This window comes from Nerophis ophidion, linkage group LG29 (assembly GCF_033978795.1).
Source record: "Nerophis ophidion isolate RoL-2023_Sa linkage group LG29, RoL_Noph_v1.0, whole genome shotgun sequence".
In the NCBI taxonomy this organism is placed as follows: domain Eukaryota; kingdom Metazoa; phylum Chordata; class Actinopteri; order Syngnathiformes; family Syngnathidae; genus Nerophis; species Nerophis ophidion.
The window spans coordinates 4,271,050-4,297,544 of NC_084639.1; the positions used below are offsets into that span (position 1 = coordinate 4,271,050).

The following is a 26,495-nucleotide window of genomic DNA, read 5'->3' on the forward strand; positions in this document are numbered from 1 at the left end:
CGCTGCACCATGGAGGACAAAGCATGAAGGTGACTACACACATACACACGTGGTCCATACTGCATGTAAACAAAAAAAACAAAAAAAAGGGGGAGAAACGTACCCTCTTGAAGTCCGGGTACCAACTTGTACACAATGTCTTGCATTGTTCTGTCATGGCTGGGAAGCAGAGAAGGTGAGCGTCACATGTTGCCGTGCATCCAAATACTTGATTGTGTGCGCTGACACACTTTGTTGTGTATCTGCTGCAGGGCCACACAGTGACTTGAAGGTGTCAAGTGTGTTGTAACGCACAAGGAAGTCACACCCGGACCATATGCTCGTCCTTGTTAGGGTAACACAGGTGTGGACTCTTGTGGATGGAAGACATTATTGTTTTATCATGCAAGCGAACACTTATATGTAGTCTGGTGAGACTGAGCAGGCCGACACTGCCCTCTGCTGGCCAGGCTTGGTAGTGCAGTCATTTTCACACTGACTTGATTGCTAACTTAAAAAAAAAAGCTTTTTGTTGAATACATTATTGACAATCCCTAAGATGTATCAGACATTTTAGTGCAGATCCAGATAAAAGGTGCAAATCTTACACTTTTACTTGTTTTGGGGCCAAGTAGGACATTGACCCAAAATGTCCGGAAGAAAACCATTGCATCTATTGGAGCAGGCCTTAGCAATTATGTTGACTCGGGGGCCACATTTAGAGAAAAAATGTGTCTGGGGGGGCCGGCATATCTATTTTTAGGGACACTAATACAAAATTTCACAATAATGTCTGATTGAATGCTAGAAATGTTATGACAGACCGCCTTAAAAAACGTAATGGATTTCAAAATGTTTCTATGAAGGATAAAACACTGAATATTGACAAAATATGAACGTCAAACCCCATTTCAATCGACATATTCTACAATCAAGCAAAACGCAACAAAAATGCAACAGACAGTGAAATATGAATGCGAAGGGTACAAAATAAACTCAGCTACAATCTGATCCATCAGATATATCACATTGCTTTAGAACTTTGTTGTAAAAAGCTCCTTCCGCGTCTGTGGAAACGCTTACCGCCCGCACTGCTTGGTGCCTCGTCTGAGCTGCTGTGACTTAGATGACCATAGTAACTAATTAGATGACCATTAGGTTACCATAGTAACTAATTAGATGACCATAGTAACTAATGAGATGACCATTGTAACTAATTAGATTACCGTAGTAACTAACTAGGGGACCATAGTAAGTAATTAGGTTACCATTTTAACTAATTAGATTACCATAGTAACTGGTATATCATCCATAAGCGCACATTACAACCATTGAAATACTTTGTGTAGTTGAAGACTTACATTCATTAGAAAAACATGACTGCACATCATAATGGCAGCTACACTTTCCATCTTAAAGCTCTAAAAAAAAAAAAACAATTTGAGAATACCTGGCGGGCCAGGTTGAAAAGCTTAACGGGCCGCATGTGGCCCCCAGGCCATAATTTCCCCAGGTCTCTAGTAGAGAATGTCTCATTTGCACCCCTGGTGGTGAAATTTATCAAAATTAAGGGAAAAGGAGGGCTTTTTCAAATCGACTGTGTGTCGGTTTTAAAAGTGCTCCCCCTCTGGTCAACATATGAAATAACAAGGGGGTGTAAATTTTTGAAGTGCTCCCCCTCTGGCCAACATATGTAATACTTGTGTGTAAGAAATTAAAATGGCCCCCTTTGGCCAAAATTAATTTAAAAAATAAATATATATACATATATATATATATATATATATATATATATATGTACATAGAGATTTATTGTAATAACAAAGTAAATAATGAAAATTAAAAACCAATTACAAAAAAATTAAAAATAAAAATGAACTAAAAGCAGTCTTTCTCACAATGTGTGGACTTATTTCTTATAAAATTGGGAACAATTTCTCATGTACTTTCTGTTTCTGTAATATTGCAATATTTTCTCGTAAAAGTATCACTTTTTAATGCAAAGTGGTGACATCCATCCATCCATCCATCATCTTCCGCTTATCCGAGGTCGGGTCGCGGGGGCAGCAGCCTAAGCAGGGAACCCCAGACTTCCCTATCTCCAGCCACTTCGTCCAGCTCTTCCCGGGGGATCCCGAGGCGTTCCCAGGCCAGCCGGGAGACATAGTCTTCCCAACGTGTCCTGGGTCTTCCCCGTGGCCTCCTACCGGTTGGACGTGCCCTAAACACCTCCCTGGGGAGGCGTTCGGGTGGCATCCTGACCAGATGCCCGAACCACCTCATCTGGCTCCTCTCCATGTGGAGGAGCAGCGGCTTTACTTTGAGTTCCTCCCGGATGACAGAGCTTCTCACCCTATCTCTAAGGGAGAGCCCCGCCACACGGCGGAGGAAACTCATTTGGGCCGCTTGTACCCGTGATCTTATCCTTTCGGTCATGACCCAAAGCTCATGACCATAGGTGAGGATGGGAACGAAATTTGCCATATAAAATTCTGACTTTTATCACAATATTGACATTTTTTTGTTCTAAAAACCTAGTGACATTTTGAGTAAAATTATGACTTTTGTCAAGTAAAATGATGACATTTTTCATATAATTGCCAAAATGTTGCGCTTTTCTTCTAAAATTGCAACTGTTATTAAGAAAACATTCCAACTTTTATCATTGTTTTGCACAAATGTTCAGTTTTTCTTGAAACATAAGACTTTTATTTTAATACTGCCAAAATTCCCAGTTTTTCTTGTGAAATTCCAACTCATTTTTCACAACAAGCTTTTTTATATTTACATAGCACACACATATATATATATATATATATATATATATATATATATATATATATATATATTAATAATGTTGTAAATAAATAGGGCTTCACGGTGGCAGAGGGGTTAGTGCATCTGCCTCACAATACGAAGTTCCTGTAGTCCTGGGTTCAAATCCAGGCTCGGGATCTTTCTGTGTGGAGTTTGCATGTTCTCCCCGTGAATGCGTGGGTTCCCTCCGGGTACTCCGGCTTCCTCCCACCTCCAAAGACATGCACCTGGGGATAGGTTGATTGGCAACACTAAATTGGCCCTAGTGTGTGAATGTTGTCTGTCTATCTGTGTTGGCCCTGCGATGAGGTGGCGACTTGTCCAGGGTGTACCCCGCCTTCCGCCCGATTGTAGCTTAGATAGTCGCCAGCGCCCCCCGCGACCCCGAAAGGGAATAAGCGGTAGAAAATGGATGGATGGATGTTGTAAATACAAATCTCTATATATCTAGAAAGGGTGGTCCTAAAGATGTATGCATTTTCAGAGGTCTCAAGAATACAAGTATGTTTGTGTGTGTGTGTGTGTGCGTGTGTGTGTGTGTGTGTGTGTGTGCGTCACTCACCCAATGTACTGTAGTGGATGGCTTTGATGAATAACGATCCTGCATGTGGGACACGTGTTGTTTTCCTCCAAATACTTCACAAGGCAGCTTCGACAAACTGCAAACACACACACACACAGAGTCAGTTTGGATGTACTGGAGGAGATGCGGATGAGGGGACAGGACTGCGGAGCTAGCACTGAGCGCTGGGACGGAGAGGCTTCGCGGTGTCTTGACTGGGTGAGCAGGTGTCGGACACCTCAGTCATCTCGGACGTATCCTCGCTCATCCATGCGGACTGGACACTGGCCGAGAGTGGAGTCGGCTGTCTTGGTTGCTTTGTTGGGTCTGCTTCTGTCTCTGGCCATGCTCCCTCCTCCCCAGCGGACAATGGCGTGGAACACCGCAGAGGCCACCACAGTGGATATGTTTCTTTTACTTTTTATTCATAGCTGTATGTAGAAGTGTCTGCTTGTATCTGCTGCTTTAATGTCTTTAATGTCTTCTGTGTTCTTTGATGTTTCCCTCTTACACACATGTAAGAGGGAGGTGTACTATGGCTATGAGTTGTTGTTTTTTTTCCCCTTGGCCTCAGTCTGCACCCCCACTCCAGGGCCTAGGCTAAAACCGATTTTTTAAATTTTATTTTAATCTTCTATTTTTTCTCCCCCTCCCCCCTTGTTTAACCTGTATGTCATCTTTTTTGTAAGGGGCGCTGGAAGCCGGCAGACCCGTCAGCGATCCTGTTCTGTCTCCCTGTAATGTTTGTCTGATCTTGAATGGGATTGTGCTGAAAATTGTAATTTTCCTGAAGGAACTCTCCTGATGGAATAAATAAAATACTATCTAATCTAATCTAATCTAATCTAATCTAACACACACACACACTGGTTATCATTTGGAAAGGGGACCAAGTTGTTGATCATGACTTGTGGGGACCACCCTTTCTACAGCTTGTGGAGGCATTAAAAAAAAAGTAGGTAAAATGTCCACTGCCCAGTTAGCTCATACACGTCTTTAAATCTCTGGATTGATGAAGTAATGTGCTGATCATTCTTACTGGGGACCCTGGGGTAAAAAGAGTTAATATGGTTCAGAATGGATCTGACTATCATTTAAAAAGGTTCCCCTTTAGGGGACCTGTTTATTGGTCCCCATACTGTCAGAGGTCCCCTGAAGGTGACTGTGTAAACAGAGAGATGTCCCCATTAAGAAAGCATTGCCAGACCAAACACACACACACACACACACACACACACACACACACACACACACACACACACACGCACATACATAAAAACAGGTTACAAATTACACCAGACAGTGCACATTTAAAATGGCTCATTCTTTTGCAGATTAATATTGGACACCAAACAAGTCAGAATCAAGCAATGCAAGGTAATAAACGACCACAAAGTATCCCGCTGGGCATCTTCCAGTTATATAAGATAAAGAGTTTCCATCGATTGGTGAGCAGCTTTTAATCGCCATCAAAATTTAAGAAAGATTTGTGGCCCAAGTCACCACCTCCAGTGCTGATTTTAATGTGTTTTCTTTATGGTTGTTACTTAATTAAATGACCTTTTCCTTCACTACTATCACACCATTTTGTAGCATTTGTCCCACGGTACATGTGAAGTAAAAGGGCGCTCTCTAGTGGAGAGAAACAGCTAAAACAGCTCTTGGGTTTTACTCTGTAAAAGTGCTTTGAGTCACTAGAAAAATAGATGGATGGAAAACGCAAGACCCACTTCCGGTAAAATAGGACAGCCTTTAATCACAAGAACCACACGACATGATCCCAACCCACTCAGAGAGTCTATTTTATCATGTATCCAAACTGCAAGGGCTATACAAAGTTTCACCTTCTTGAGGCAGACCTAAGTCGAGGGGGAGAACGTTGCAGAGCTAGAACCCCAGCACCTTTTTTCCACTCAAGTACCGTATTTTCTGGACCATAAGGCGCACGGCCAATGAATCTATTTTTGATCTTTGTTCATATATATGCGCTGGATGATAGGCTGGAATTTGAGTCATATTATTATTTTATTTTTTTCTAAATGTAAAACACTTCCTTGTGGTCTAAATCAGAGTTTTTCAACCTTTTCTGAGCCGAGCCACATTCTTTTCATTGAAAAAATCCCAAGGCGCACCACCAGCAGAAAACATTGAAAAATAAACTCAGCCCCCGATATTGACAGTAAAAAGTTGTTTTCGGAATTATTGGATAAAAATTCAAACCATAACCAAGCATGCTTCACTGTAGCTCGTCGCAAAATAAGTGTACTGTCACCACCTGTCACATCACGCCGTGACTTATTTGGACTTTTTTGCTGTTTTCCTGTATGTAGTGTTTTAGTTTTTGTCTAGCGCTCCTATTTTATTGTTGATTGTCATGTCATGTATGGAGGTACTTTGTGGACGCCATCTGCTCCACACGCTGTAAGTCTTTGCTGTCATCCAGCATTCTGTTTTTGTTTACTTTGTAGCCAGTTCTGTTTTAGATTTGTTTTGTATAGCCTTCCCTAAGCTTCAACGCCTTTTGTTTATTTTTGATTTAAGCATTAGATACCTTTTTTTTTTTAATTTACCGGCTTCACGGTGGCAGTGGGGTTAGTGCATCTGCCTCACAATACGAAGGTCCTGAGGTGTCTGGGGTTCAATCCCGGGCTCGGGATCTTTCTGTGTGGAGTTTGCATGTCCTCTCCGTGACTGCGTGGGTTCCCTCCGGGTACTCGAGCTTCCTCCCACTTCCAAAGACATGCACCTGGGGATAGGTTGATTGGCAACACTAAATTGGCCCTAGTGTGTGAATGTGAGTGTGAATGTTGTCTGTCTATCTGTGTTGGCCCTGCGATGAGGTGGCGACTTGTCCAGGGTGTACGCCGCCTTCCACCCGATTGAGGCTGAGATAGGCACAAGCGCCCCCCGCGACCCCAAAGGGAATAAGCGGTGGAAAATGGATGGATACCTTTTTACCTGCACCCTGCCTCCCACTGTCATCTGCATATTGTGATCACAAAAAGTCTACAAAGCAATTAGCTAACTGCCGCCACCTACTGATATGGAAAAGTATTACACTGTTACTCTGCCGAGCTCTTGACAGCACAGACTATAATTACTGGTGTGCAAAGAATATTTTTAACCAGATTAGGTGAAATGACATAATGTCCCACGGCACACCAAACAATATATCACGGTACACTAGTGTGCCGCGGCACAGTGGTTGAAAAACACTGGTCTACATAACATGTAATGGTGGTTCTTTGGTCAAAATGTCGCATAGATTATGTTTTACAAATCATCTTTCAAGCAGCTTTCTGACAGTCGCTTCCGGATGCGCCGTTTTGTGGGCGGTCTTATTTACGGGGCTGACCTTCGGCGGCGTCTTCTCCCTGTCATCTTCACGTCAATCAATAACGGACCAGCATCTCTTCATCGGAAAAAAAAAAACACACAGGAAAAATGTCCCTTGAAAAAACGTCTAATAACTAAAGTTCCTTGGGTGAATAATGTAAACTCACTACACCGGTATGTTTTAGTGCTTTCATGGCGAGTTTACTGACAGATATGAGTTAGAACTTTACACTTCTTTATATTAGAAATGGCAACAGCGGAGGATGAATGTCACATTACAAGAACCAAGAGAAAAATAAGAAGCTTATTGACTACGGCGTTGCCACGGACTACAAAGGCGGAAGCACGCAATTTTTCAGGATTTACGCAGATCTCAAATACAGATCAGCAGGTACTAGAAGGTAAGAAAAGTGTATTTTGTATGATATTGCAAAACAAAATGCCAGATAATATGTCTTACCTTATACACACACCATAATAATACTCCTACGTTTAATGCGGCAATGATCCGTCAAGCGGTGCGGCTTCATAGCTTACCAAAGTCGTACTAAAACATTTTCATATATTTTTGAACGCCGTGTGTAATGTTCTATACTTTCAATAAAACATGTGTTGTTTACTTGAGTCATATTGCAGTCTACACAAATCGCTTATGTTTGACTGCCATCTACTGATCACACTTATCATTACAGCATGTTCCAAATACAATTGCTTCGAGTTCGGTAAGCAAAACCAGAATCATTTGCACCGGGTTATAAGGCGCACTGTCAAGTTTTAAGGGGGAAAAAGGGTTTTAAGTGCGCCTTATAGTCCGCAAAATACGGTACTTTAATTATTTCCAAAATGGTGTCAGTAAAATCCCATATTTTTAGAAATTTTCCAGGAGATTTTTTTTATCATTTGAAATGCAAGTGTTGATGTCAGCAGGTACCAGAAAGTAAGAAAAGTTGCTTTTGCATAATGTTGCGAAACAAAACGTCAGATAATATGTCTTACCTTATACACACACCATAATATTACTACCGTACTATGTTGATGCACATCAAGCGGAGCGGCTTCATAGCTTACCAAAGTCGTACTAAAACATTTTGATAGCTTTTTAGCATGTGTAATGTTCTATATTTTCAATGGAACATATAAAACGTTGGTGTTGTTTACTTGAGTCATATTGCCATCATAGTGCAGCCTACACTTATGTTTGACTGCCATCTACTGGTCACACTTATTACACCATGTACCAAATAAAATTGCTTCGAGGTCGGTAAGCAAAACCAGAATCATTTGTACCGGGTTATATGGTGCACTGTCAAGTTTTAAGGGAAAAAAAGGGTTTTAAGTGCGCCTTATAGTCCGGAAAATATGGTGCTTTAAATATTTCCAAACGATATCTTTAACACGGCAGTAAAATCCCATATTTTTACCAATTTTCCAGATTTTTTTTATCATTTGAAATGCAAATGTTGATGTCAGCAGGTAAGAAAAGTTGCTTTTGCATAATATTGCGAAACAAAACTTCAATAAGATGTCTTACTTCATACACGCACCATAATAATACTCTTATGCTTAATACACTGACAATCCATTAAGCGGTGCAGCTTCATAGCTTACCAAAGTCGTACTAAAACATTTTGACAGCTTTTTAGCGCCGTGTGTAATGTTCAAAATTTTTAATGGAACATATAAAATGGTGTTGTTTACTTGAGTCATATTGCCATCATAGTGCAGCCTACACTTATGTTTGACTGCCATCTACTGGTGACTCTTATTACACCATGTCCCAAATAAAATAGCTTCGAGGTTGGTAAGCAAAACCAGAATCATTTGTACCGGAAAAAAGGGTTTTAAGTGCGCCTTATAGTCCGGAAAATATGGTGTTTTAATTATTTCCAAAACGATATCATTAGCACGGCAGTAAAATCCCATATTTTTACTAATTTTCCAGGAGATTTTTTTTTTCATCATTTGAAATGCAAATGTTAATGTCAGCAGGTAAGAAAAGTTACTTTTGCATAATATTGCGAAACAAAACTTCAATTAAATGTCTTACTTCATACACACACCAAAATAATACTCTTATGCTTAATACACTGACAATCCATTAAGCGGTCCAGCTTCATAGCTTACCAAAGTTGTACTAAAACATTTTGACAGCTTTTTAGCGCCGTGTGTAATGTTCTAAATTTTTAATGGAACATATAAAATGGTGTTGTTTACTTGAGTCATATTGCCATCATAGTGCAGCCTACACTTATGTTTGACTGCCATCTACTGGTGACACTTATTACACCATGTCCCAAATAAAATTGCTTCGAGGTTGGTAAGCAAAACCAGACTCATTTGTACCGGAAAAAAGGGTTTTAAGTGCGCCTTATAGTCCGGAAAATATGGTGTTTTAATTATTTCCAAAACAATATCTTTAACACGGCAGTAAAATCCCATATTTTTACCAATTTTCCAGATTTTTTTTTTATCATTTGAAATGCAAATGTTGATGTCAGCAGGTAAGAAAAGTTACTTTTGCATAATATTGCGAAACAAAACTTCAATAAGATGTCTTACTTCATACATGCACCATAATAATACTCTTATGCTTAATACACTGACAATCCATTAAGCGGTCCAGCTTCATAGCTTACCAAAGTCGTACTAAAACATTTTGACAGCTTTTTAGCCCCGTGTGTAATGTTCTAAATTTTTAATGGAACATATAAAATGGTGTTGTTTACTTGAGTCATATTGCCATCATAGTGCAGCCTACACTTATGTTTGACTGCCATCTACTGGTGACTCTTATTACACCATGTCCCAAATAAAATTGCTTCGAGGTTGGTAAGCAAAACCAGAATCATTTGTACCGGAAAAAAGGGTTTTAAGTGCGCCTTATAGTCCGGAAAATATGGTGTTTTAATTATTTCCAAAACGATATCTTTAGCACGGCAGTAAAATCCCATATTTTTACTAATTTTCCAGGAGATTTTTTTTTTTATCATTTGAAATGCAAATGTTAATGTCAGCAGGTAAGAAAAGTTGCTTTTGCATAATATTGCGAAACAAAACTTCAATAAAATGTCTTACTTCATACACACACCAAAATAATACCCCTATGCTTAATACGCCGACAATCCATCAAGCGGTGCAGCTTTGTAGCTTGCCAAAGTCGTATTAAAACATTTTGACGCGCCGTGTGTAATGTTCTAAATTTTTAATGGAACATATAAAATGGTGTTGTTTACTTGAGTCATATTGCCATCATAGTGCAGCCTACACTTATGTTTGACTGCCATCTACTGGTGACTCTTATTACACCATGTCCCAAATAAAATAGCTTCGAGGTTGGTAAGCAAAACCAGAATCATTTGTACCGGAAAAAAGGGTTTTAAGTGCGCCTTATAGTCCGGAAAATATGGTGCTTTAAATATTTCCAAAACGATATCTTTAGCACGGCAGTAAAATCCCATATTTTTACTAATTTTCCTGGAGATTTTTTTTTTTATCATTTGAAATGCAAATATTAATGTCAGCAGGTAAGAAAAGTTGCTTTTGCATAATATTGCGAAACAAAACTTCAATAAGATGTCTTACTTCATACACGCACCATAATAATACTCCTATGCTTAATACACTGACAATCCATTAAGCGGTGCAGCTTTGTAGCTTACCAAAGTTGTACTAAAACATTTTGACAGCTTTTTAGCCCCGTGTGTAATGTTCTAAATTTTTAATGGAACATATAAAATGGTGTTGTTTACTTGAGTCATATTGCCATCATAGTGCAGCCTACACTTATGTTTGACTGCCATCTACTGGTGACTCTTATTACACCATGTCCCAAATAAAATAGCTTCGAGGTTGGTAAGCAAAACCAGAATCACTTGTACCGGAAAAAAGGGTTTTAAGTGCGCCTTATAGTCCGGAAAATATGGTGTTTTAATTATTTCCAAAACGATATCTTTAGCACGGCAGTAAAATCCCATATTTTTACTAATTTTCCAGGAGATTTTTTTTTTTAATCATTTGAAATGCAAATGTTAAAGTCAGCAGGTAAGAAAAGTTGCGTTTGCAAAACTTCAATAAGATGTCTTACTTCATACACACACCAAAATAATACTCCTATGCTTAATACGCCGACAATCCATCAAGCGGTGCAGCTTTGTAGCTTACCAAAGTCGTATTAAAACATTTTGACGCGCCGTGTGTAATGTTCTAAATTTTTAATGGAACATATAAAATGGTGTTGTTTACTTGAGTCATATTGCCATCATAGTGCAGCCTACACTTATGTTTGACTGCCATCTACTGGTGACTCTTATTACACCATGTCCCAAATAAAATAGCTTCGAGGTTGGTAAACAAAACCAGAATCATTTGTACCGGAAAAAAGGGTTTTAAGTGCGCCTTATAGTCCGGAAAATATGGTGTTTTAATTATTTCCAAAACGATATCTTTAGCACGGCAGTAAAATCCCATATTTTTACTAATTACTAGTGACACTTATTACACCATGTCCCAAATAAAATAGCTTCGAGGTGGGTAAGCTCCACCAAACATATTCCTTACATTAGGCGCACCAGGTCGAGTTTTGAGAGGAAGAAAAGGATTTTAAGAGTATTTTATAGTCTGAAAAATACAGTACATGGGAGAACAGGGACCTCAAGGATTAATGCTTTCATCAAAAATGAAAGTGAGCTTTTGGGTTAATACAGCATTGATTGATTGATACTTTTATTAGTAGATTGCACAGTACAGTACATATTCCGTACAATTGACCACTAAATGGTAACACCCGAATAAGTTTTTCAACTTGTTTAAGTCGGGGTCCACGTTAATCAATTCATGGTAATTTATCATTACAGTTATATTAACACTTAATATAAGTGTTAATACAACACTTATATTAACCCAAAAGCTATTTGGGTTAATCTCTACCATACATGGATAATGCCTTGAAATTACACTTGAGAGAAACGCCACAAATTGGGCGCGTTTAGGGAAAGTACAGATTGTTTAATAAATATTTCCGCATTTTCGGGACTTATGCAGATCCCAAATACACAAAAACAGGCACTGGTGGGTGGGAAAAGTTGGTTTTGCCTAATAATAGCGAGTGTGAGAGTGTGCGAGGACGTACAGGTGTGCAAGCACTCCGTGACGGTGGTGGCGTCGATCAGGTAGCCCTCGCACAGTCGACAGGTGATGTGGGCGTTGATGTGACACAGCTTGATCTTCCTCGTCAGCATGTCGGGGGGGTTCTGGAGAGGAGGGGGAGGAAGAACATGATGTCATGGCAACAACATCCAGATAGTAATCGCTTTTTTCTAGACTTCCACCAAGTCGGGGGTCGGCAACCCGCGGCTCTTTAGCACCGCCCTAGTGGCTCCCTGGACCTCTTTCAGAGATGTGAAAATGGAAAAAGAGGAAGATTTTTTTGTTTTTTATATATGTATATTTTCTGTGGGAGAAAAAACATGACACAAACTTTCCAAATTGTTAGAAATTTCACTGTTTATGTTATACATGCTTCACTAATGAGAGTATTCGGCAAGCACCTAATTTCAGCGATCCTTGAACTCATCGTAGTTTGTTTACAAGTGCAACTTTCTCTGACGCTGCCACGGAAAGACGAGTTTTATGCCACTTCTTCTTTGTCTCATTTTTGTCCACCAAACGTTTTATGCTGTGCGTGAATGCACAAAGGTAATAATAATAATAATAATAATAGATTTTATTTGTAAAAAGCACTTTATGTTGAGCAAACAACCTCAAAGTGCCACAGTGTAAAAAATAGTAATAATAAAAATGAAATAAAATATAAAAGTAGAAACAGCCCAATAGCTACAACCAGCATGCATGTCTATAGAAAGGCTTTTTTTAAAAAGATGGGTTTTTAAGCCTTTTTTAAAAGCATCCACAGTCTGAGGTGCCCTCAGGTGGTCAGGGAGAGCGTTCCACAGACTGGGAGCGGCGGAGCAGAAAGCCTGGAAAAAGATGAAGATTTTTTTGTTTTTTATATATGTATATTTTCTGTGGGAGAAAAAACATGACACAAACTTTCCAAATTGTTAGAAATTTCACTGTTTATGTTATACATGCTTCACTAATGAGAGTATTCGGCAAGCACCTAATTTCAGCGATCCTTGAACTCATCGTAGTTTGTTTACAAGTGCAACTTTCTCTGACGCTGCCACGGAAAGACGAGTTTTATGCCACTTCTTCTTTGTCTCATTTTTTGTCCACCAAACGTTTTATGCTGTGCGTGAATGCACAAAGGTAATAATAATAATAATAATAATAATAGATTTTATTTGTAAAAAGCACTTTATGTTGAGCAAACAACCTCAAAGTGCCACAGTGTAAAAAATAGTAATAATAAAAATGAAATAAAATATAAAAGTAGAAACAGCCCAATAGCTACAACCAGCATGCATGTCTATAGAAAGGCTTTTTTTTAAAAGATGGGTTTTTAAGCCTTTTTTAAAAGCATCCACAGTCTGAGGTGCCCTCAGGTGGTCAGGGAGAGCGTTCCACAGACTGGGAGCGGCGGAGCAGAAAGCCCGGTCTCCCATTGTTCGAAGCTTTGTGCATGGAGGTTGGAGGAGGTTAGCCTGTATGGAGCGGAGGTGTAGTGTGGAGGATTTGGGGGTGAGGTAGAGGGGGGCATTTTCATGGAGGCACTGGTGAGTTAGTAGGGAGATTTTGAATTCAATCCTGAATGGAACAGGAAGCCAGTGAAGGGATTTGAGAGTTGGTGTGACTTGGTCATGTTTCCACACTCTCATCAGGATCCTCGCAGCACTATTTTGTATGTACTGCAGCTTCTGGATGTTCTTGCTGGGGATCCTGATAAGAAGTGCGTTGCAGTGGTCGAGGCAGGAGGAGACAAAGGCGTGGACGAGCCTCTCGGCATCAGAGAGAGTGAGTGAGGGGCGGAGTTTTGCAATGTTGCTGAGGTGGTAGAAGCAGGTCTTGCACAGTTTGATTTGAGCTTCAAAGGTCAGGTGAGGGTCCATTTTAACACCCGGATTAGTGACTGAGGGTGAGAGGTGAATGTCGTGGCCGGAGAAGGTGATGCTGGTGATGGTGTACGACTGTGGGGTGCCGACTAGAATGGCTTCAGTTTTGGAGCTGTTTAGTTGAAGAAAATTGTGTTTCATCCACGCCTTAAGCCAAAGGTGAGCTTTGTTGTGTGGCGGTTGCCCTCCTGTGGGTCCTCCAGACGACCAAGCACTGACATGACAGCCCTGTTCTGGTGCACAATTTTCCAATAAAGTCTATCTCTTGCTTTCCAGCAATGGTTCTTGTGTCTTTCTCAGGTTCGCTCTCGCTCTTAGTCCAGCTCCAACAACTCTCTCCTCCCGGCTGCTGCATTTTAACAGAGCGACAGGTGATTAGATAACCAGGCCCAGGTGGGCCATCTACGCACCTGTGGCTGATCTCAAAGCCGATCTTGGCACACCCCTTTGCTGCAGGTCCGCAGGCCACGCCCCCCATCCATAGTTGATTTTATTGATTTGCTGGAGTGCTTATCAGGCATATTTGGTCAATCCATGAATGCAAGCCAATCGATGCTAACATGCTCATTTAATTTCCTTTACTTATGTCCTCTGTGTATTTAATTTATATTTGCATGTCTCATGACACAATATCTGTATTTAATATTGGCTGCATTTCTCATAGTTGCTTGTGTGCCATGTTGTTCCAGACCACAGCAAACGTTACCCATCTTGCAAAGATTGTAATAAATCCATTAGAAGAAGACCACCTTCCATTTCCTTAAACTTGTACACAAACATCTATAACTTTGGCCAATCCAAGTCAGTAATTTCCAGAAGTGATCTCGTCTTGCGAGAAGCCTCCGTTTTACCAATGATTTCCAATGTTGAAAAAATGTGTATAATAAAAATTAAAAGACAACATTTCTGTCAACGAAGATTTGCGTCAGCCTTTGATAGTAGGATAATATAGCTAATATAGACACTGAGATCATGTGTTGCCTTCATTATAACACTTTTGAAGTCATTTTGATAGTAGGCTAATAGACACTGACATCATGTGTTGCCTTCATTATGACGCTTATAGAAGACTTTTAAAATAATTTTGATAGTAGGCTAATATAGCTACTATAGACACTTACAACATGTGTTGCCTTCATTAGAACACTAATATAGGTCATTTAAAGTCATTTTGATAGTAGGCTAATATAAATGTTTACATCATTTTCACTGTTATGCTGATGACACCCAACTCTACATGCCCCTAAAGCTGACCAACACGCCGGACTGTAGTCAGTTGGAAGCGTGTCTTAATGAAATTAAACAATGGATGTCCGCTAACTTTTTGCAACTTAATCCCAAAAAAACGGAAATGCTGATTATCGGTCCTGCTAGACACCGACCTCTATTTAATAATACAACTTTAACATTTGACAACCAAATAATAAAACAAGGTGACTCTGTAAAAAATCTGGGTATTATCTTCGACCCAACTCTCTCCTTTGAGGCACACATTAAAAGCGTTACTAAAACGGCCTTCTTTCATCTCCGTAATGTCGCTAAAATTCGCTCCATTTTGTCCACTAAAGACGCCGAGATCATTATCCATGCGTTTGTTACGTCTCGTCTCGATTACTGTAACGTATTATTTTCGGGTCTCCCCATGTCTAGCATTAAAAGATTACAGTTGGACCAAAATGCGGTCGCTAGACTTTTGACAAGAACAAGAAAGTTTGACCACATTACGCCTGTACTGGCTCACCTGCACTGGCTTCCTGTGCACTTAAGATGTGACTTTAAGGTTTTACTACTTACGTATAAAATACTACACGGTCTAGCTCCATCCTATCTTGCCGATTGTATTGTACCATATGTCCCGGCAAGAAATCTGCGTTCAAAAGACTCCGGCTTATTAGTGATTCCTAGAGCTCAAAAAAAGTCTGCGGGCTATAGAGCGTTTTCCGTTCGGGCTCCAGTACTCTGGAATGCCCTCCCGGTAACAGTTCGAGATGCTACCTCAGTAGAAGCATTTAAGTCTCATCTTAAAACTCATCTGTATACTCTAGCCTTTAAATAGACCTCCTTTTTAGACCAGTTGATCTGCCGCTTCTTTTCTTTCTCCTATGTCCCCCCCTCCCTTGTGGAGGGGGTCCGGTCCGATGACCATGGATGAAGTACTGACTGTCCAGAGTCGAGACCCAGGATGGACCGCTCGTCGGGACCCAGGATGGACCGCTCGCCTGTATCGGTTGGGGACATCTCTACGCTGCTGATCCGCTTGAGATGGTTTCCTGTGGACGGGACTCTCACTGCTGTCTTGGAGCCACTATGGATTGAACTTTCACAGTATCATGTTAGACCCGCTCGACATCCATTGCTTTCGGTCCCCTAGAGGGGGGGGGTTGCCCACATCTGAGGTCCTCTCCAAGGTTTCTCATAGTCAGCATTGTCACTGGCGTCCCACTGGATGTGAATTCTCCCTGCCCACTGGGTGTGAGTTTTCCTTGCCCTTTTGTGGGTTCTTCCGAGGATGTTGTAGTCGTAATGATTTGTGCAGTCCTTTGAGACATTTGTGATTTGGGGCTATATAAATAAACATTGATTGATTGATCATGTGTTGCCTTCATTATAACACTTATATAAGACCTTTAAAGTAATTTTGATAGTAGGCTAATATAGCTAATATAGTAACTTAGATCATGTGTTGCCTTCATTATAACACTTATATAAGGTTTTTATTTTTTACAGCTCCAGACACATTTTTTTATTATATTTATAGTCTAATATGGCAATTTCAACATTTAGGGTTGCCGACCCCTGCCCTAAGTAATAATACACAAACTGCAGGTTGCACTGGAAAAGCTGCAGCAATGCCGCCACCTTGTGGTCGAGGACAAATAATGCTAGGAGAGGACCGCCACAGTAGACTTTTTTTTGTTTGTTTTTGTTTTAATCTAAATTGTACAACACAAAGCAAGATTATCAAGCATGGACCAACGAATGCAACAAAAAATGCTACTCTGCTACTGAGAAGTGGGGCAGGTAAAACCTGGAATAATATTTTATTGTGCAATTCACCACTTAAAAGGAGCAAAGAAACAGCGGGTAAATATTGCCATGGCAACTACTGATGCCTGATGTCAGCGGTTGGCTGACAGACAAAAAGGTATACTCCTATAGTGGTTAGCATGTCTGCATTTTTTTCCCTCAAAATTCTACAGACAATACCTCATAAGGACAATGTGAAAAGGTTTTTTGTTTTAAAAAAAAAATGAACGATAAGCTTGGCACACCTGCAGCGATGTATAGAGACGTTCCGGATGAAAACAATGCTTCCCATCGAACCTGATGGAGCTTGAGAAGTGCTGCAAAGAGGAATAGGTAAAACTGCCCAATAGGGTTGTACGGTATACCGGTATTGTACCTACCCAGCGGCCTAGTGGTTAGAGCAGGGGTAGGGAACCTATGGCTCTAGAGCCAGATGTGGCTCTTTTGATGACTGCATCTGGCTCTCGGATAAATCTGAGCTGACGTTGCTTAACACGATAAATAATGAATAATTCCACTTGTAATCACAGTGTTAAAAATAACGTTCAAAATATAAAATATTGTCATGCATTTTTATGTTGAAGAAGTTGGTAAGAAGTCATTTATTTATTATTGGTCAGTGCGGGGCTTGCCCTCCAGAGGGTTCTTCAGACCACCAAGCACTGACATAAGAGCCTGTTTCAGGGTTACAATATTGTTTTATTTTTCAATAAGTCTCTCAGTTGCTTTCCAGCAATTGTCTTTTTCTCTTTCGTTCTCGCTCGCGCTTGGTTTCTATCCCCAAGCCCGTCTCTCCTCCTGGCTGCTGCTTATAACATAGCGACAGGTGATCAGATAAAAAGGCCCAGGTGGGCCGTCTACGCACCTGTCGCTGAATTCGAGGCCTGTCCTGACAACACCCTGCTTCGCTGCAGGCCCGCAGGCCACGCCCCCTCCACAGTTAGCTTCAGAATAACAATGTTATTACAAAGAATAAGAGACCTCTCTAGAAATGTTCAGTGTTAAAAAAAATATCATATGGCTATACGGAAATACATTTGAAAATATTTGGCTTCTTGGCTCTCTCAGCCAAAAAGGTTCCCGACCCCTGGGTTAGAGTGTCCGCCCTGAGATGTGTAGGTTGTGAGTTCAAACCCCAGCCGAGTCATACCAAAGACTATAAAAATGGGAGCCATTACCTCCCTGCTTGCCACTCAGCATCAAGGGTTGGAATTGGGGGTTAAATAACCAAGAATGATTCACGGCCGCGGCCACCGCTGCTGCTCACTGCTCCCCTCACCTCCCAGGGTGTGATCAAGGGTGATGGGTCAAACGCAGAGGATAATTTCGCCACACCGAGTGTGTGTGTGTGACAATCATTGCTACTTTAGTGGTATCCACGTACAAAAAGGAGAAATTACATGTGGCATCTTTATAAAGGGACAAGCAGTAGAAAATGAATGGATGGATATTTATAAAAGATAGCAAATCATGAAATTCAATTTTGCAAGCTATATATATGTGAAATTAATTATATTTATATAACGCTTACATACACTCAAAGCGCTTTACATAGTGAAACCCAATATCTAAGTTACATTTAAAGCAGTGTGGGTGGCACTGGGAGCAGGTGGGTAAAGTGTCTTGCCCAAGGACACAACGGCAGTGACTAGGATGGCGGAAGAGGGGATCGAACCTGGAAGCCTCACGTTGCTGGCACGGCCACTCTACCATCCATGAATCCATTTTCTACCGCTTATCCCTTTCGGGATCGAGGGGGGCACTGGAGCCTATCTCAGCTGCAATCGGACGAAAGGCGGGGTACACCCTGGACAAGACGCCACCTCATCACAGGGCTAAAAGTAGAGGTATTAAAAATAAACATACAGATAATCACATGTACACCACAGTATGTTTATTTTTATAACCTATACCCCACATATTGTCATTATGGGGTATTGTGTGTAGAATTTTGAGGACAAAAACATAGGCTGTAACATAAGAAAATGTGAATACTTTCCGGATGCTGCATCTTCATTTCCAGTCTCTCATTATTGTCATTGTTATAGGCCACTATACCAACCCAGCTAGTCCATTTCATACATAAATCACTTTCTTAAAGTGAAACCCAAACTCTCCCATTGGATAAATTATTTTAAATGACTCATTCAAATCTAGGAAAATGTTAAAAAATATAAAAGCTCTTATATTTAACATATTTTGTCTTTATTGGTTAAACATAAGTTGTTTTAAATCAGGGGTGTCCAAACTTTTTGGCCGCAATGGGCTAAAAAAATGTGGTCGAGGGCCGAAAGCTGACTGCATGTAAAGTTACATACATAAACTTTATATATAGTTTCTACATATTAGGGTTGTACAATAAACCGGTATTGGTATAGTACCCCGATACTAATGAATCATATTTGATACTACACCACATTTAAAAAGTACATCTAGTTTAGGTTTTTTTAATTCATATTATGTTTATAAATATATGCCTGGACTCATGAGGACTTTGAATATGACCAATGTATGATCCTGTAACGACTTGGTATCGGACTGATACCCAAATGTGTGGTATCATTCAAAACTAATGTAAAGTATCCAAACAACAGAAGAATAAGCGATTATTACATTTTAACAGAAGTGAAGATAGAACATGTTAAAAGAGAAAGTAAGCAGATATTAACAGTAAATGAATAAGTGTATTAATAGTCGTTTTTTACAGTTTGTCCTTAATAATGTTGACAAAATAAAAGGTGTATAAATGACACAATATGTTACTGCATATGTCAGCAGACTAATTAGGAGCCTTTGTTTGTTTACTTACTACTAAAGACAAGTTGTCTTTTATGTTCACTATATTATTTAAGGACAAACTTGCAATAAGAAACATATGTTTAACGAACCTTAAGAGATTTTGTTCAAATTAAGCGAATAATGCAACTTTTTGTGGTGTTTGGACGTTTTTCATAATATTCAGTGAGCCGGTTGTGTAATGTGTGACCATGTGTGCTGACATGTTGTGTTGGTTGGATCATTTTTTATTTTGTTTTGCATCATGACTCGGGAAGGTTGTTTGTATTGAGCCAAATAAGTGAATGCTGCGCAAACTTCTGTTCAGTGGGTAATTAAAGGTCATTGATCTGTAATAACCATGTTGTCCACTAGGTGGCAACATAATAACAGCATCAAAATTGTTCGACTGGCAAAATGAAAGCCATCTCTCTGTGGGTCTGATTACTTATTAGCTCATGACATTTTGCGAGCCGAATTGAAGAGGGGGAAAAGTAAACAGTACAGTAGGTACTTGATTTTGATATATGTAATGATCATAAAGGTATTCTAGTAAAATATGCAAAGAGGAAATGTGTCAATATCAAAATGTTATTCGAAAAAAAAAATTGGCAGCAGCAAAGTGGTCGTTTTTAGCTTTGTAAAGGGTATTTCTACAAGTAAACAGTACAGTAGGTACTTGATTTTGATATATGTAATGATCATAAAGGTATTCTAGTAAAATATGCAAAGAGGAAATGTGTCAATATCAAAATGTTATTCGAAAAAAAAAATTGGCAGCAGCAAAGTGGTCGTTTTTAGCTTTGTAAAGGGTATTTCTACAAGTAAACAGTACAGTAGGTACTTGATTTTGATATATGTAATGATCATAAAGGTATTCTAGTAAAATATGCAAAGAGGAAATGTGTCAATATCAAAATGTTATTCGAAAAAAAAAATTGGCAGCAGCAAAGTGGTCGTTTTTAGCTTTGTAAAGGGTATTTCTACAAGTAAACAGTACAGTAGGTACTTGACTTTTATGTATGTATATATACACATATATATACATACATACATATATATATATATATATATATATATATTTATTTGTAATGCTAATAAGGGTATTCTAGTAGAATATGGAGAGATAAGATGTGTCAATATCAAGATTTTACTTGAAATAAATTTTTGGCAGCAACCAAGAGGCCATTTGGGTAGATATTTGTTCTAAAAAGGGGATTTCAACAGGTATACAGTACAGTAGGTACTTGATTTTAATATATGTAATACTCATAAGCAGGGGTCTCAAACTCAATTTACCTGGGGGCCACTGGACGCAGAGTCTAAGTGAGGCTGGGCTGCAAGAAAAGATGTCTTAAAAACATTTTTGCATACTCCTCAGCATGTCTACTCGTACAATGACGTTTCAAATTGTATTTCTTGTGCACCGCAACTTTCTCTGTGCAAATAAGACACGTCGGGGTGTCGCTGTGCTCAACAAAGAAATATTGCTTCCTCCACTTTTCCTGGAATTGTCTTTGCTCATCACTAACCTTTCTCTCCACTGCAGGCTTTGAAAAAGACATGTTTGGGGTTGTGGAATATATTTGAGTTTAGCCGACGCACGGAGAATAATGTTATTTGCGCAATGTGTGTCGTTCCGCTTTTCCTCCTTACAGCAACACGGCGGTCGGCGGATAATAGCCGGGAAAGTACCGAAATAGAGAGCACAAAAAAAGTGACGGCGTCGTATAGAAATATATGTAGTGTTCATCGTGTGAGGCAATGCAAGTTAAACAATACAAATAACAAATACAGTTTGAATTGGTCCAGGTTATCGGGGACTGTTATTACTGACGGACAGGTGTCAGGGTGTGACTGCAGCCAGGCACGTAAGAAAACCCTCATCTCCATGGCAACGTTTCTGTCGCTTTCACTCATTTGCCGCTTTTCCACTAACGCAGGGGTAGGCAACCCAGAACGTTGAAAGAGCCATGTTGGACCCAAATAACAAAAATCCGAGCCAACGGGGGGAGGTGTGGGGCGGGGGGTTGTTGGTGTTTGTGTTTTTCTGTTAAAGTGTTAACAAAAAAAAAGGGGGTAACACTTTAGTATGGGGAACATATTGTAAGTAACAAACACTTCATTTAGAGCAGGGGTCTCAAACTCAATTTAACTGGGGGCCACTGGATGCAGAGTCTGGGTGAGGCTGGGCCGCAAGAAAATATTTCTTAAAAAAGATATTTTTAAATGTCTTTATTTTGATTTTCAACACAAAATAAAATCAAAATATGAATGAAAAAAGTGAGACTTACGTAAATAAATCGGATGAGCGGAAGATGATGGATGGATGGAAATCAGTCATAAGTAATAACAATAATAATTTAATTTCTCCAGTCAGTAACAATGTGTGAGGCAATGTAAATTACACAATAATTAAAAAAAAATAACGGTTTGAAGTAGTCCAGGTTATTGGGGACTGTTATTACTGACGGACAGGTGTCCCGGCGTGACTGCAGCCAGGCACGTAAGAAAACCCTTGTCTCCATGGCAACGTTTCTGTCGCTCTCACTCATTTGCCGCTTTTCCACTAACGCAGGGGTAGGCAACCCAGAACGTTGAAAGAGCCATTTTGGTCTAGAGCAGTGGTCTCAGACATGCGGCCCGCAGGCCAGATGCGGCCGGCGAGATGTTATTTTGCGGCCCCCACTATAATATGAAAGTTTAATGTTAGTGCGGCCCGCAAGTTTGATATCAGGGATCTCAGACACGCGGCCTGCGGGCCAATTGTGTCCCCACCATACTATGAAAGTTTAATGTTAGTGCGGCCCACAAGTTTGATATCAGGGGTCTCAGACACGCGGCCCACGGGCCAATTGCGGCCCCCACCATAATATGAAAGTTTAATGTTAGTGGGGCCCACAAGTTTGATATCAGGGGTCTCAGACACGCGGCCTGCGGGCCAATTGTGTCCCCACCATACTATGAAAGTTTAATGTTAGCGCGGCCCGCAAGTTTGATATCAGGGGTCTCAGACACGCGGCCTGCGGGCCAATTGTGTCCCCACCATACTATGAAAGTTTAATGTTAGCGCGGCCCGCAAGTTTGATATCAGGGGTCTCAGACACGCGGCCTGCGGGCCAATTGCGTCCCCACCATAATATGAAAGTTTAATGTTAGTGCGGCCCGCAAGTTTGATATCAGGGATCTCAGACACGCGGCCTGCGGGCCAATTGCGGCCCTCGAGACGTTATTTTGAGGCCCCCCACCTTCATATGACAGTTTAATGTTAGTGCGGCCCCGCAAGTTTGATATCAGGGGTCTCAGACAGGCGGCCTGCGGGCCAATTGCGGCCCTCGAGACGTTATTTTGAGGCCCCCCACCTTCATATGACAGTTTAATGTTAGTGCGGCCCACAAGTTTGATATCAGGGATCTCAGACACGCGGCCTGCGGGCCAATTGTGTCCCCACCATAATATGAAAGTTTAATGTTAGTGTGGCCCGCAAGTTTGATATCAGGGGTCTCAGACATGCGCCCAGTGGGCCAATTGCGGCCAGCGAGACGTTATTTTGCGGCCCCCACCATTGTATGAAAGTTTAATGTTAGTGCGGCCCGCAAGTTTTATATGAACGGTGCTTGTCAGCGTTGTGTTATTTGGGTCCAAAATGGCTCTTTCAACGTTCTGGGTTGCCTACCCCTGTGGTAGTGGAAAAGCGGCAAATGAGTGAAAGCGACAGAGACGTTGCCATGGAGACAAGGGTTTTCTTACGTGCCTGGCTGCAGTCACACCCTGACACCTGTCCGTCAGTAATAACAGTCCCCGATAACCTGGACCAATTCAAACTGTTATTAGTTTTTTTTATTGTTTAATTTGCATTGCCTCACACGATGAACACTACATATATTTCTATATGACGCAAGATAAAAAGCCGTTACTTTTTTACGCTCGCCATCCCGGTACTTTCGCGGCTATTATACGCCGACCGCCGTGTTGCGGATATAACATTATTCTCCGTGCGTGGGCTGAATACAAATATATTCCACAACCCCAATCATGTCTTTTTCAAAGCCTACAGTGGAGAGAAAAGTTAGTGATGAGCAAAGACAATTCCAGGAAAAGTGGGGGATGCAATATTTCTTTGTTGAGCACAGCGGCAGCCCGACGCGTCTTATTTGCTCAGAGAAAATTGCGGTGCACAAGGGATACAATTTGAAACATCATTATACAACCAGACATGCTGAGAAGTACACAACATTTTTTTTAAGAAATCTTTCCTTGCGGCCCAGCCTCACCCAGACTCTGCATCCAGTGGCCCCCAGGTAAATTGAGTTTGAGACCCCTGCTTTAGGGGCTCCGTAAAAACCTATTTGATGCTCGTCATCACACAGATCACAGCATCCACGCGCCACCGCTCTCATGTTTGCTCTATTGCAGTGGCAGGCACTCCCTGCCGTCCAAATGCTATAAATTGTTATTAGTTACACTCATTAAACGATTCAATTGAGGCAAGAGAGTATAATTCAAACCCTTTTTCTAATTGAATTAATCGAGGCAGCCATAACATACAGTGCAGTTTTATAGACGCCGGTAAATTAAGAAGGTCATCCTGCTGTCATTCCGCCCACATTTGCTGAAAAAAACAACTTAATCTTGCGTTGCTACTCTTTAAACTTATTTTGCACCGAACAGGAAGCCACGGTGTGCGTACTTGTGAGGTGGCTTAGCGATAAGGAGAAAGTTGACAATACGCACACTACTCTCGTGGTGCTCAAATTTTATGGCGCAAAAACACAGTGTCAAGCGTGCACTGTGAAGTAATCAAAAAAAAATGACAGCTTGATTAATCGGTCATTGTGGAGTTGCGCAATATTCACGATCTGCAATATAAAATATGGAAATTTAGAGCTTTAAATACGATTGATAATTCCATCCATCCATCCATCATCTTCCGCTTATCCGAGGTCGGGTCGCGGGGGCAGCAGCCTAAGCAGGGAAGCCCAGACTTCCCTATCTCCAGCCACTTCGTCTAGCTCTTCCCGGGGGATCCCGAGGCGTTCCCAGGCCAGCCGGGAGACATAGTCTTTCCAACGTGTCCTGGGTCTTCCCCGTGGCCTCCTACCAGCTGGACGTGCCCTAAACACATCCCTAGGGAGGCGTTCGGGTGGCATCCTGACCAGATGCCCGAACCACCTCATCTGGCTCCTCTCGATGTGGAGGAGCAGCGGCTTTACTTTGAGTCCCTCCCGGATGGCAGAGCTTCTCACCCTATCTCTAAGGGAGAGACCCGCCACACGGCGGAGGAAACTCATTTCGGCCGCTTGTACCCGTGATCTTATCCTTTCGGTCATGACCCAAAGCTCATGACCATAGGTGAGGATGGGAACGTAGATCGACCGGTAAATTGAGAGCTTTGCCTTCCGGCTCAGCTCCTTCTTCACCACAACGGAACGATACAACGTCCGCATTACTGAAGACGCCGCACCGATCCGCCTGTCGATCTCACGATCCACTCTTCCCCCACTCGTGAACAAGACTCCTAGGTACTTGAACTCCTCCACTTGGGGCAGGGTCTCCTCCCCAACCCGGAGATGGCACTCCACCCTTTTCCGGGCGAGAACCATGGACTCGGACTTGGAGGTGCTGATTCTCATTCCGGTCGCTTCACACTCGGCTGCGAACCGATCCAGTGAGAGCTGAAGATCCCGGCCAGATGAAGCCATCAGGACTACATCATCTGCAAAAAGCAGAGACCTAATCCCGTGGCCACCAAACCGGAATCCCTCAACGCCTTGGCTAAGCCTAGAAATTCTGTCCATAAAAGTTATGAACAGAATCGGTGACAAAGGACAGCCTTGGCGGAGTCCAACCTTCACTGGAAACGTGTCCAACTTACTGCCAGCAATGCGGACCAAGCTCTGACACTGATCATACAGGGAGCGGACCGCCACAATAAGACAGTCCAATACCCCATACTCTCTGAGCACTCCCCACAGGACTTCCCGAGGGACACGGTCGAATGCCTTCTCCAAGTCCACAAAGCACATGTAGACTGGTTGGGCAACCTCCCATGCACCCTCAAGAACCCTGCCGAGAGTATAGAGCTGGTCCACAGTTCCACGACCAGGACGAAAACCACACTGTTCCTCCTGAATCCGAGGTTCGACTATCCGGCGAAGCCTCCTCTCCAGTACACCTGAATAAACCTTACCGGGAAGGCTGAGGAGTGTGATCCCACGATAGTTGGAACACACCCTCCGGTCCCCCTTCTTAAAGAGAGGAACCACCACCCCGGTCTGCCAATCCCGAGGTACCGCCCCCGATGTCCACGCGATGCTGCAGAGTCTTGTCAACCAAGACAGCCCCACAGCATCCAGAGCCTTAAGGAACTCCGGGCGGATCTCATCCACCCCCGGGGCCTTGCCGCCGAGGAGCTTTTTAACTACCTCAGCGACCTCAGCCCCAGAAATAGGAGAGTCCACTACAGATTCCCCAGGCACCGCTTCCTCAAAGAAAGACGTGTTGGTGGGATTGAGGAGGTCTTCGAAGTATTCCCTCCACCGATCCACAACATCCGCAGTCGAAGTCAGCAGAACACCATCCGCACCATACACGGTGTTGATAGTGCACTGCTTCCCCTTCCTGAGGCGCCGTATGGTGGTCCAGAATCGCTTCGAAACCGTCCGGAAGTCGTTTTCCATGGCTTCTCCGAACTCTTCCCATGTCCGAGTTTTTGCCTCCGCGACCGCTAAAGCTGCACACCGCTTGGCCCGTCGGTACCCGTCCACTGCCTCCGGAGTCCTATGAGCCAAAAGGACCCGATAGGACTCCTTCTTCAGCTTGACGGCATCCCTCACCGCTGGTGTCCACCAACGGGTTCTGGGATTACCGCCCCGACAGGCACCAACTACCTTGCGGCCACAGCTCCAATCAGCCGCCTCGACAATAGAGGTGCGGAACATGGTCCACTCGGACTCAATGTCCCGCACCTCCCTCGTGACATGTTCAAA

The 26,495-nt window shown here is 41.9% G+C and overlaps 1 protein-coding gene across 1 annotated transcript in view; it reads right to left on the bottom strand.

Annotated features, from left to right (window-relative positions):
- LOC133546097 (polycomb group RING finger protein 3) overlaps nt 1-26,495 on the bottom strand; it is a 136,233-nt gene that overhangs the window by 35,887 nt on the left and 73,851 nt on the right. Inside the window, exons 3-6 of the mRNA XM_061891939.1 lie at nt 11,823-11,943; nt 3,359-3,455; nt 104-159; nt 1-2 (exon numbers count right to left, since the gene is read on the bottom strand). The exon at nt 1-2 is cut by the window's left edge and continues 106 nt beyond it. Coding sequence (XP_061747923.1) covers nt 1-2; nt 104-159; nt 3,359-3,455; nt 11,823-11,943 — 276 coding nt within the window. The remainder of the gene's footprint in view (nt 3-103; nt 160-3,358; nt 3,456-11,822; nt 11,944-26,495) is intronic.